The 14,049-nt window shown below is 35.3% G+C and overlaps 1 protein-coding gene across 1 annotated transcript in view; it reads left to right on the top strand.

Annotated features, from left to right (window-relative positions):
* The window catches only part of LOC149779321 (reversion-inducing cysteine-rich protein with Kazal motifs-like), a 202,770-nt gene that overhangs the window by 176,194 nt on the left and 12,527 nt on the right, over positions 1 to 14,049 (top strand). Inside the window, exons 18-23 of the mRNA XM_089939933.1 lie at positions 2,981 to 3,064; positions 4,508 to 4,572; positions 6,855 to 6,979; positions 8,888 to 9,020; positions 11,070 to 11,168; positions 12,035 to 12,243. Coding sequence (XP_089796059.1) covers positions 2,981 to 3,064; positions 4,508 to 4,572; positions 6,855 to 6,979; positions 8,888 to 9,020; positions 11,070 to 11,168; positions 12,035 to 12,243 — 715 coding nt within the window. The remainder of the gene's footprint in view (positions 1 to 2,980; positions 3,065 to 4,507; positions 4,573 to 6,854; positions 6,980 to 8,887; positions 9,021 to 11,069; positions 11,169 to 12,034; positions 12,244 to 14,049) is intronic.

The raw sequence follows: 14,049 nt of genomic DNA, 5'->3' as shown, positions 1-14,049 counted from the left end.
CACAATAGTATTACTCCTGCATATGACATGCCAAACTTTGTAGATGGCTTGCGCTTGGGGTCAGAAAGGATTTTGGGTTCAAAGGTCAAATATCAAGGTCAATGATTAGAACAAGAAAAAATGTTTTTTGCACAATAACATTAGTTTTATATCACAGAACGGGCACAAACATTGTCTTTTGAAGTTAGGGTGATATGGTCAAAGAAGAAATGGTGTCAGTGCACAAGTTTCAGTTAATGGCATAGAGGACTATCCTACATAGGGCAGGATATAATGTGTCATTCATGTTACCCATTTTAGATCTACTGATCATCCATCCATTGTCCATTTGTAAAAATGGTACCCATCAAACTCCTAATTGGCTGCTATAGAGGTTAACCTGAAATTCTTAGTTGCTTCTTCAGCTGGTCCTATGAACATGGGGTTTTCAATAAGGACAAATGAAGTGTCTTAGGTTCTAAATGAAAACTGCTGACCCAATATCAAATATGGGCCCAACAGCATCCGTCTTGAAAATCTTGTTTTTTCTACTTCCCAAGAATGGGTAGTCTCGTCAGCATGGAGTTTTCACTAAAAGACATATTATAAAGTTTATATAGATATAATTACGAATGGTACTGATTGAACATCCAACATGTCCACCATTGTGACAATCTTATGAATGTTAACACATTTTCTCCTAAACTGATGGTCCTTTTATTATGGGGTTTTCATTAAAGAACTTTGCTGTTGTCTAGATGGTCCTGAAACAAAGTGATGCAGATCTGACATCCAGTGTAACCACTATGACAGCTAGCTTTAAAATTTTGTTTTTGTTACTCCTCCAGAATGATTATCAACATTGGACTTTTCTAAATAGTACTAATGAAACCACCAGTTTGATAGTTATGATGGCCATCTTAAAATCTTGTTATTGCCACTTCTATTAAATTGATGGTAGTGTCATGGAGTTTTCATTAAACGACTGTATATAATATGAAGTCAGTCTTGAATGAAAATGGTTCTGATCAGACCTCCAGTATGCTCGCTGTGATAGTCATCTTGAAAATCTTGTTATTGCTTCTTTTGGTGAACATATGGTCAGATAGACGTAGGGTTTCACTCAAAGACTTCTTTTAATATCTTGTTGGTTCTAAATAAAAATGGTGTTGATCAATGCAGCCATATTGCAAATCTTTCTATCACTACTTCTTTTGAAGGGATGGGATCATTGACAGATTATTTTTTTACTGAAACACTTCACAGTATTTGTAACTGGTCCTAAATAAAAACATAGCCAATTTCTTGCAATATGTACGTGTTCTTATATTCAAATGGTATTGCTCAAACATCTAAAAATGGCAGCCTTGATGACCATCCAGAAAATCTTGTTACTTCTGCAAACAGCTGGTCATACCACCATGCTTTTTCATGACAACATATAGTAATATATAACTTGTTCTAAATGTTAATGTCGTTCACCTGATTTCCAATAAGGCATCATAGTGGCTATCTTGAAGTTATCACTGCTGACATGGGGTTTTCACTAAATTGCTTCTTGCAGTATTAAATTGGTTCTGAAGGGGTCATGGGTGACTGAGTTGTCTGAGGCTTTGGCCTTTACAGATCACTGATATTTCACCTGTCTACATGGATTTGAGTGTCGGTTCAGCCAGTATGCATATGTGAGAAAGCTTGCCAGTAGATTCCCATGGCTTGGAGATTTCTTCCCAGGGTTTTTCCTGGGTTCTTCCTCTGCTAAAAACATGGGATGCAATGTATAGCCTATCATGCGCTGAAAAAGGACATTAAAGTCACAAAACAAAACAAAATAAAAACTAATTGCTTCTGAATGAAAATGGTATAGCTCTGACCACCAGCATATCTGCACTTGTATAAAAGAGTTTGAAATGCAGACTTAAAAGGTCATTGCTTCAGTTTTATCTTTAATTGAGCTAACATAATGATGGTAAGTTACAAAATAATTATTACTGCAATAATGCATAAACTGACAAACATGAGCAAAAACAGAAGTCAATATGGTTACAACATTGTGCTAATGCTCAATATTTGTCATTGACTGATGAAATCATACATAACTAAAATATGTAGAAATGATAAGAAAACAGGAAAATTAAATATATTTCTTTATTTTCAAACAAGTTTTAGTAATTTATTACATTTCCATTTAATTCATAATGATAGTCCGTAAACTGCTGTGGTTGATCAATAAAATGTGCCAAGTGAAAAGTAGAAAACAATTGTAAGCTGTCCAGAGATTTGTAGTACATGAAAGAATTGCTTTAATTTCATCTCCCAAGTTTATAGGTCATAAAAAATTATTTTTGAAAATAATGAAGGGTGTGCCAAGACTTAGGATCATTATGGTAATGAACACAGTTTGGCCAAACTTTGTAATTAATTGCATTCCAGTGAACAAGTTGATTAACACTTGGACACTGACTATAAGGTTAATGGTCTTGACTGGGAGATTTAACTGCACTTGCAAGTAAGCTTCGTAACTCGAACACAATAGTCAGTTTAAATCAAACCTAATGTGTTGATATTTTAGAAGTTTACTTTGAATAATGCCACTTAAATAATTTCACCACCACCTCTTACTCACACACACACACACACACTAATATTAATTATAGATTTAACCATTGGCATTGTGTGTATATATCTTGACATGGTCAAGGACAAGTTCAGTGATTTTCTATCCATGATATCTAGTTTCAAAAAAGTGTGTACTGCACTTAAGATATTTTGTAAACATTGTAATGTAGCCATGTAAGAAAATATTTTTTGGACCAGATTTAAGATTTTCTATGTTGGAGTTTCTCAAGATTATCAGATGGTTTCAATACTTGACAGTTAGAAATGATAAAAGGGGACTCTTATTATGTATAAAAAGCCTTTAATTTTAAATCCAAAGATCTACCACACATATATGTTTTTGAGAACTGACCCAAAATTTATTCTTACCTTGTCACTACAGGTGTGTTGGGATAGCAACTATTGCACAAGGCAGCTGTTATGAGTTAGACCCCTGTAAGACTAACCCCTGTGGAGAAGGATACAGGTATGGATAACTTCGTAATGTTCACTGGTTTTACTGTGAGTCACTTATGTTTGTGGGTATCAGATTTTATGGTTTTGTTGGAAAATGCATATCCATGGGGACTTAACTTTATGGGTATGTTATTTGAAAAAATAAGAAACCATGCAGAATATGGAGAACAATATATACATTTCTATAAAGATAATACCAGTATTCACTTCCACACATTTTCAATGTTAAATACTTCCTGCAGTAATTTGGCTGATCAAGTAAATCATTCATTGATAAATTTGAAATCTAAATTTAACAAGATGGTGACAACCTTCTGAATGCATATAAAAGCTTTATTTCACTAATTGCATTAAGGCTGCAATTAGTGTTTTTCGATTTTCATAAAAACCACTATCAAAATGCAAACTTTTGACAGTTATGGATAAGGTGCCAAAACAAAGCTGATGATAGCAACCTGGTCCATCTTTTCCATATATGAATGGTTCTATCCAAATTGAGTTTCACTCTTTTCATCTCTTACAATACTGCTAAGACAGTTATACAAAACTGGGAAACTGGAGAAGTTGCCGTCTCATTTAAGATTTAAAAGATGTCATACCATTGTTAGTGCCAGACGTGTGCAGTCCCAGGATTTATGTCATGTCCCAAGTTATGGCACAGTAAAGTGAGCAGGACAACAGTGGAAATGTACTGTCAGGTAGACCCACTAAGCCACTGTTGTACTGTCTCTTTTTATTTTAATGATGAGTGGACTCGATATAGTTCTCAGTTCAACTTACTTTGATAATAAGAATATAAGTTTTTTTTAGGACCCCGAGTGGTCTAAAGCACTTTCTGTTATGGACCACTGCCATCTCACCTCTGTCTGCGTGGGTTCGAGTCTTGGATTCAGCCAACGTGGATATCTGAGAAAGCTTGCCATTAGCTTCTCGTGGGTCGGTGGTTCTTTCTGTGGTTTTCCCAGTTTTTTCCACCACCATTAATACTGGCCGCTATGTATAGCCTATTGTGTGCTGAAAAATGGCATTAAACCCTACAACAACAACAATAATTTTTTTAAAGAAAGCAATTAACGGCTATATCTTTTCTGAGTGAATACTTGAAATCAGTGCAAAACATCCTATTTGCTGGACACTGACTTCATCCCCAGCTCGTTTTAGGATATAATGAATTAATAGTTATTTTGATTATTGTGAAATAATCTTATGTAGTTATGGAAATCAGGGAACTTTTGAAAATTTGTATGCACTATTTTTGAAGTAGAAGTTTATTTGATTAAAGACAACAGTCACATGATGAAAGATGTATATTCCCCATTATTGTTATACCTGGGATTTGCATGATCATGCACATCTTTGAATGTGATAAATATTTTTAAATGTCAGTTGTTACCTCTCATTTATAATTTCATGTACACTTTGAAACTAATAGCACATTTAAACATGATTGCAGGTGTGTACCAAGAAGACAGGTGTGTCTTGGACAAAATATAGGACCTTGTAACCAGTATGAATGCAGTAAGTACAACCTTTTTGGGTTTCACATAAGTGAAACTTTTCTAAACCAGTCAGGTCAAAAAGATGTTGTAGAGTTAATGGATGTAACTGGTTACAAAGGGTTAATTAGCATTGAACAGCTCTAGAGGGACAAAAATACGTGTCCAAACTGCAGAAGGATCTAGGTTAGAGATGCCAGTGAGTGGAATAAGATATGTGGCCAGTTTGCAGAGGGAGGCTGGGTTACATAAGGGCTAGTTAATGAGACCAAAATGTGTGGTCATTCTGCCAAAGGAGGCTGGGTTACAGAGGGACTAGTTGGTGGGACCTAAATATATTGCTGGTCTGAAAAAGGAATTTAGGTTATAACTGGGCTGGTTACTGGTTAGTGCTACCAAAATATGTGGCTGGTCTGAAAAAGGAAGTCAAGTCACAGAGGGGCTGGTCAGTGGGATCAAATGTGTAGCCAGTCTGTAGAAGGAAGTTGCATTACATGGAATTGGTTTATGAAAGTATCACTGTATTCACTTTTTTGAACTGGCCTAAAGCACATACCAGCTCACTTCTCACAGAGTTTAAGCTATGGGAGTCAAATTCTTTGGCTTGCAACAGTTGTAACTTTATAATGTAAACTGAAGTAGGGACAGGAAATAATTTAGAAAAATTAGGAATTCGACAACTGTTACATCTGTACGTATTAGAAATGGTTTGGGAACATGGTACCATGTTCATTGTAATATGTACACTTGACCTAATGAGTACACACCACTCTTTTTGGTCAGAACTTGCAAAAACAAAACTTCCCCCACTGTTGAATGTTTCTCAATTCAGACATACCATGTTCCAAGAAAGCAGATTTTAAAATTTGTCTTGAACATAATGATTTTTTTTACCACTAAACTTTATGCGTTTAATCATTACCACTTAAATTTATGGGTTTAATCATTACCACTTAAATTTATGGGTTTAATCATTACCACTCAAATGTATGTGTTTAATCATTACCACTTAAATATATGTGTTTAATCATTACCGCTTAAATTTATGTGTTTAATCATTACCACCTAAATGTATGTGTTTAATCATTACCACTTAAATTTATGTGTTTAATCATTACCATTTACATTTATGGGTTTAATCATTACCAGTTAACTTTATGCCTTTATTTTGCGGAGTGACAAGTCACCCCAGTAATGGAGAGTTCCCAACATGTCCAGAGGAGTTAGCTTTTCTAGTCATCTTGTATGTGCCTGTTCTTAATGGGATCAGAAGTTTAGCTTTATTATGATTAACTTAAATCCTCACAAAATATTGCCAGATAAAAGTTTCTTAAGAAAACAGTCCAGGTATTATGTCAAATATAATATTCTTATTAATCAAAAGTTTGGATAATTTAAGATCATTTTGATCTGTCACATTAGGCAAATTTTAGCTCTACTGATCAAAGAAGAGCAATGTGTGTCTGTTGACTGATAACAGATGCTTGTTGCTGCATCTGTTCCCAAGCCACTCTGAAGTGAGGGGATAAACATGGCACACAGCTTATACTAAAAACTAGTAGGTCCTCAATAAAGTGGTGCCCCTCAGACAGTCGCTATGGCTGCCATGGTTGCCATCTTGAAAATCTTGTAATTGCTACTCCACCTGAATAGATTGTCATATTGACATAGGGTTTTCACTGTCTTTTTTATACAGATGGTCCTAACTGAAAATGGCATTAATATAATGTCATTGTGCCTGCCATTGTAGCCATCTTGAAAACCTTGTTATTCTTGGTCATTCCATCTCTTAAATTAGTTACTAGTGGATTATGGTGTGCATGCATTACAGCAACATTATGGAACTGACCAAAGCCGATTTTACAAGCTATATTGTCTGCACATTGGCATGGATCACTCATCGGATTTTCCACTTTATCTTTACTCAGGTGGACACTTTTGTAAAATATTTTTGATTACATATTCTCTCTATGAAAAGTGACAGAAATAGGTCATGAGATTATCATAATGTTTGATGTTTTTGAGTGAATGCAGTTCCATTGATCAACTTCAGTTTGAATCAATCATATACACTCACTTATAACGGTTCCAACTGCAGACAGCATAGACCCTAGTCTGCCATTGCATAATGTATAGGCAAATCAGGATCTACATTGTTCTACTTTTTAGCAATAACAACCTGCATAGACCAAGACCTACTGGCACATAAAATGATGGCATATCTTGGTCTGCGCAGTTTTCACTTGGGTCAGAATGATAAGCAAGTATATACAGTATATCTTTTCTTTATTTCTATCTTTAAAGTTGATCCTGAGAGATGTAATCATCACCAACATGATCCTGTCTGTGACACAACAGGAGAGGAATTCACCAACATGTGCATTCTAATGGCCAGAAACAGGGTTCTGGCTTACAGGGGCCATTGTCTTGTGAGTGTCACTCTTTGTCTATTGTCACTGAAGTCCTATTGTAAGTAAATAACTGAATAAATCAATACCATATTCATCAGAGTAATTTATACTCACCAGTAATTTGCGGACATAGTGTTTTGCAAAAATCTTCAACAAAGACTCGTTCCTTTTCCCCACCCTCAGAAACTTCAAGTCAGTGAATGCAAGGATCATTATTTGCACATCATGTTCTGATTTGAATCAGGTCAATTATGAAACACTGTTAAGTGCGTAAATCATTGTATTTGATTAAAATAATCTTGGTGGCTTACACTAGCCAGCATTTAAAAAATACATTCCCATCCTTTTTTTGTCCAAATTATAAATAACTGTAAGGTCACAAGTACAGTATAGGGTGTTATGTGTATTTACTATCAATTGAACATCACGTGATGGATACCGATTGATGACTACTGAGTTACCGAACCCAGGTAGTGAGTACATGAGAGGTACTGTATTTCATGTTATTTTTCATACATGAAAAAATAATTATTAATTTCATTGTACGAAAAATTATGTGTAAAATAAATAATTATCAATTGGTGGTACTGACCGTGTATGAAAAATAAAGGGATTGTGCCTGAACAAGTTCTATGGAACACACGCTACTCAACCACCTAACGGTACAAATGTACAAAGTAAATGTATATTTTCTGTCTCAGTCTGCTCTCAGCTCAAGAATCTACTTACAATAAAAATTAAAGTACTCAACGATTCTTCTTGCTATTAATGAATGAGAGAGAGAGAAGATTGTCTCGATGTGCAAGCTCGTCTGCATTTAGAGCATATGTAGCTGTTATGTTGTGTAATGTTGGCAAAATGATTAAGATGGTTTGAACATGTATTAGTTATGGGTGTTATTTATTGGTAAATTGTATGCAACGATATGAGACTACATTGTCAAGAAATTAAGTGCAACTTGTATTTTTACAGCAACAATAATCTCATCATATTGAAATAAAAATTAAAGTACTTGAAATCACGTTTTAGTTAATGTGCGCTATCGTGCACGCATGTGTGTGTGAGCAAGACGGAGAGAGAGTAAACAAAATTTTGTCTGTGTACAAGACCGTATTTATTCAGGATGGTTTTTATTTATAGCTTTTGCAAAGAGAAAAATGACAGGTACCTGACAATTGTGATAATCCTCATGTATTACGACCCTATTATATTTCTTTATCAATAAACACCACTAAATCAACAAATCATTTTTATTTTAATTATTTTATGTACATTGTCACATTATATGTTGTATATATATATATAATTTCATAAGTGTGTTGGAGTAAATGGCCTTCTGTTTTAGGATTTGAGGACATTACTAATATTACTATTGTTTTGTTTATTGAAATATTGTCTTTGCTGTCTCCACTGATGCATTGCTGGTAGAAATCGTTTAATAACAGTATGTTGTTGTTGTTGTTGTTGTTGTGGGGTTTAACGCCATTTTTCAGCACGATAGGCTATACATGGCGGCCAGTATTAATGGTGGAGGAAGAACCCGGAAAACCCCGGAAAGAACCACCGACCCACGAGAAGCTACTGGCAAGCTTTCTCACATGCCCACATTGGCTGAATCGCCGCAGACAGAGGTGAGATGGCAGTGATCCGTAATGAAGAGCGCTTTAGACCACTCGGCCACTTTAATAACAGTATGACTACTACTGATGTTCTCAAAACATTAAACACAATACTGTTGTCTAAGTTGGACATCTCATTCTTCTCAGCAGCTCTTTGTTCAATATTTAGATTTTGTTGTATTTCTTGTATGTATCAGTAAATTGTTATTAATGTTTGCTACATGTTAATGGTATCGGTTCTTTGTTTTACAAGTATATAGTAAAAATCTGTTCTATTAAAACATCTTAGCATACTTTGTCTTTCCAGAAAAATAATTATTCTACCTCTGGCAAGGTGTGTGGTCAGAATGGAGAGACATATAGTCATGAGACAGCTGCTTTGGCTGACAAGACTTCAGTAGATTATTTTTCAGAGTGCAAGAGTGTGGGGACTATCTCAGGCAAGTATAGTGTACATTTCCAGGGAATTACACTTTTATTCTTCATTTCATTCAGCATTGAATAAATATTTAGTTGAATAATATAATGTAATAGATACATGGAACAAGTGACATTGTTTTATTCAACAAGTTTCATAGTTTAATATAATGTCATATCTGATGAGCACAAGTTTCAGATTTTTGTTATCAGCTTGCAACAAGGACTGCTGCTACAACAAACGGCGATATGTTAACGAACACTAGCATTGGTGATATTACTAGGTGGGAGGTCTGTGTCTAGTTTATGAAGTTTACATAAACCTGACATCTTGTTACTGCAGGGTTTTACAAATCTACATGCTTGACACACAGGACAATCTAAAATTTGGCTCGGGAAAGCCCAAGTTTACTAGGTACTTACTCAGGGGCAAGTCCAAAAAAGGGAGAGAGCAGTTGTATTCAGTTCATAATGCATATATTGTACATATAGCAGCACCATTATTTCACATTTATATGTACCATATCCTTCAGTTACATAACTTCCCCCAGTTTCTTTCATCTGTCCATCCTTTGTTTCATACAATATACCGTCAAAGTCTGTCATTTCCATCTTGTAATCAAGGTCAGCTTCACTTTTGAAAACAGAGAAATGTGAATATTTAGTACTTAAAGCAAATAGGAAATAATTATTGATATTTTGTCTTTTTGACTTTAATCCCAATATTTGTACATGCATGGGGTTCACAGACACTTTAGATCAGTTGGGGATGTGATTATTACATGTGATTGATACTTACTGTTTGGCAAATAATTAAATTGATAAAAATAGGTTTTATCAAACTATACCCTAAAGTTTGCTTGTTTGAGATTGTTTTAATGTATGTCACCAATTTCAAGGTGATTATTTTTGGATAACATGAAAGCAGAAGCAGACGTGTGAGTAGATACGACACTCCCCAGAAAGAAGCAAGGAGTGAATTCATTGATATTGGAATATTTCAATGAGGCATTCGGTTTTACCATATATTTCTTGCTATTAACATGTATCTATTTTGTTAATTTCAGTTATCTACTTATGGTTTTAAGATGCAAATATGAAAAGAAAACAACACATTTAATTATTTGTAAAGTAAATATAATGCTATTTCCTTAAGCATCCTATATTTTAATTTATCATTTTTTTAAAACTTTACATGTCATATTTTATTTTGTAATATTCTAGGGCGAGCTCAAATCTTCCAATGGAAATGTATGTTTTCTAATCAACTTGCCCAGGGCAAGCTGATTTTTAAAACGCTTCTAAAGCCCTGCACTGTTGCATATTATTGTGATGTGCTAGTTGGTACCACTTGCCCCTGTTTCACTAAACATCTCGAATAGTTTTCCTCAGAATTTAGATTTTTTAATATCTTTCTTATTGCTCAGTTTATAACTGATTTTTTTTAAAACACTTCTCGACAAGTATCAGGAATTAAAAAAAACATTGATAAAATCTTAATTTTCTGAAAGGAGTCTAGCCTTATCTGAGTGTAAATTTTGCAGATTTTCTCAGATTTGAGGAATTCATCACCTTTTTTCAAGAATGAAAAGGAAAGGTTTTAGTGTGTTGAATTCTAAAATTAAAAAGTGATTTTGCATCCTTTCTACTATATCTGCCTGTGACATAATTATCGATATTGTTTGAAGTATCCTAATTAAGATCATATCAAATCTCAATTTGATGTGAAATGGTGATAAATGTAGTGAAACCATTACCCACTGACAGTAGTTGGAGAAACTTGGGCGTGGTTATGATCATTGTGTGAAATTATGGCCTGGTTATAATAATTGTTTTAATACTGGGGCCTAGTTACAGTATTTGTATAAAAACAGAGCTTGGTTACAATAATTGTGTGAAACTTGGGCCTGGTTACAATAATTGTGTGAAACTAGATCCTGGTTATAATAATTGTGTGATACTATTACAATAGTATTAACTTTGCTTTGAGTAACAGTCTTTTGAAATCTTTTACATTCACCTGCTGTGCCATTTTAACTTCGTGTTTATTAATTATGTTTTTTATATTTCAGGGAGCCTTAGTAAAAGTTGTACCAATGTGCAATGCCCACCACTCCAGCCAACAAACTGTGAGGGTATAACACCTCCATGGGCTTGCTGTCCTATTTGTGGTATGTCTGTGTGTCTGTCTGTCTCTTTTATCTATTCCACATTGTCAGAAAATGCAGATTCTTTCTAAAGATAGTCAGTGTCATATTGTATATAATCACCTTTAAATCGGGTGCAACTGCAAATAACATAGACCCTGATTAGCTGTTGCATAATGCATTGGCAGATTAGGGTCTTTGTTGATTTTTCTGCTAATTTTTTCCAACAAACTGTATAGACCCAGATATGCTGGCTCATTATGTGATGGCAGATCTGGGTCTGAGTGGTTTTGATGTTGGATAACATATAAGTCGGTACCAGTGCATAAGAGCTTAATGAAATTTAGTCTTCACAGTGCTAATTTGAGTCTTCGCAAGACTTTTTTTAAATACCCTATTCTTTGTAAAGTGGATGTTACATATGATTCATTTTGTGTGTTTGTCAATCTTCCCAATTTTGTCAGTTTTTTTTTTTAATATATCTGTTGAGATCAAGCCTATAGAGGAAATGTATTTTGCAATGAAGAGGTATTGTTCACATAAACTTACCCACTGAAGCCTTCTTTTGAGTGTCAAACAATGCTTAAAAATGATGTGCAAAGTTCAGTGCATTTCGTTCATTGCCACCACAGTTGCAATATAGATGCATCTTGGAATAACTGTGCATTGTGCACTAAAAATTTGGTCTCAGAGACCTACTTGTTCCACAAAAACAAAGGTATCTCATAAACTCTTGCTCACTCGCAACTCTAGTTTGGGTCCAGTTCTGACAGAAGCCCACATTTTTTAAGTAAGACCTCTTAGCTTTTCACTGTTCTAGACTTTGTGTAGTTATCCATAAGGTAAGATATCTTAAGCAAATTTATCACTGTTTATGTTTATTTTTCTAGCTGCTGAACTGAGAATATTAAGCAGTGATGCATTGATGAAGAGGGCAGCACAAGCAATGCAGAAAGGGCCCATAACTGTGCAACAGACATTAGAAATTTTATCTAACCATATTACTGTAGCAGAGTGTGATGTGTTTGGTTACCTCAGTATCGATGGAGACCTTGTGATTCTCATAAAGTCTTTAGTGACAAATCCTTCAGTCATACAGGTGAGTAGCAGTATGATGATAAATTTGCTGTTGTGACAACTGTGGTATCTTGAAAATACATGTTTCTGTTGGTGGTGCTGGCATGATGATAAAGTTGATGGTTTTCAGGCAAGATGTATCATAATGTTTTTGTTAGTGGTGATAATCATGGTTACAGAATGAAATTAATGCAGATCTACCATGTGCAGGGTATAAAATATAATAAAAAAGCTGTCTGTAAGATTTTAAAAATAGTAAGTATAGTAACACATTTCTCCATCAAATAATGTTCCCCAGTCATATTTACACTAGAAAATAAACTCTGCTAATTCTCAAATCCAGCCCTCTCAGAAAGACAAAAAAACAAAATCGTCTTGCACTTCTGTATATGATAATAGATACTGGGAAGAAACAATCGTAAAAATTGTCCCTTCCTTCCACTGCTAAATGGCAACTTGTACACAGATGTTTATTCTGTTTAAGCTGAAGTACGAGTACCATTTTGCATTTTCGCTTCTTGACATCCATCTAAATCTTCATTTATCCATTTGTTTGAGCATTAGGACCTGTAAGTTGAGGCACATGGGGTATGATACACACCTACAGGTGTTAGGGCCTGTAAGTTTAGGCACATGGGGTATGTTACACACCTACAGGTGTTAGGGCCTGTAAGTATGATACACACCTCAGACCCGCCAGTTGTTGACAAATCTATCTGTCTGTCTGAACATTTATATTGACTTGTGGCCAGGGATTTGTTACATCAGCGCTCCCAGCCTTATATTGGCTGATTGTACTTTATTCATGGAATTACCCAGATCTTTCACTTTCAAGCTATCTGTTAGGCAGACCACCCAGTCAACATCCATTCTTTCAGACATCAGTCCATGTGATGCAAACCATGTTAGTTCCTTGACAAATTATCTAGCCTGCAGGTCCAGTGTTGACTAGATCCAGTGGATAGGTACTGTGTTACACCATTGATCTCTGGCATCTTCCATACTACTGGGGATGATTTTCACAGGCATGGAAGCTACAGTCAGCTGGTTCACACCAACCCCATGATGGAGCAGATTGAGATTATTTTTAAGACTCTTAGTGAGGAGATATACCACATTTCATCACTATCTAAATGTTCACTACTGCTGTCCACATGTGAGATCTGTATGGTTAAGGCCTCTGTAGACACTGAGGATGAAGTCAGACACTCCTTGGACTGTCTGTTTGAAAACCCTACATTGGGGAATCCAATGCACTTTTTTGAAGAGGCAATTGCCATCATATTTCTCTTCCAACTTGTACTTTCACTCAGATATATACAGACTTTCCAAGCCAAGATATAAGAAGAGTGTTGCAGTAGACATGACTTTATATTTTCATATTGTTGATCGTCATGTTTTTCATGTGACATGTAAACTTGTGCAGAGTATGGTGGCCACATTGTTGATGCTCATCTTGGTATCACTGATGTACTTTTGTCTGGCTGAAAAATAAGACATGAGTGTGTGTGCAAGTCCATGGGCTGCAGGCAATGTTGTTGAATAAGATGGGGCATCGTTTCATGGCCAATCACATCATTCATCAGGGTGTGGAATTTTTATATATATCCATCTCTGTTTCATTAATCTCCTTCCCATCTGCATTGCCTCGATTAATGAGCTCTGAGTTGATCTCCATCAGAGAGTGTATTTCTGTTTGAGTTTTTGCAATTTAGCTTTCCCATTGGGGCTGCAGACTTGATCTTCTTTAGCTACTCCTTTATCTGCCCTCAGCAGAAGGAAGTTCTGACTCTGTGGCACCCTTTTAAAGCATCAAGTTATGATCTTG

Source organism: Sinohyriopsis cumingii, chromosome 17, assembly GCF_028554795.1.
Source record: "Sinohyriopsis cumingii isolate HCF-2022 chromosome 17, ASM2855479v2, whole genome shotgun sequence".
Classification (NCBI taxonomy): Eukaryota; Metazoa; Mollusca; class Bivalvia; order Unionida; family Unionidae; genus Sinohyriopsis; species Sinohyriopsis cumingii.
This window is presented reverse-complemented; position numbering and strand designations above follow the sequence as displayed.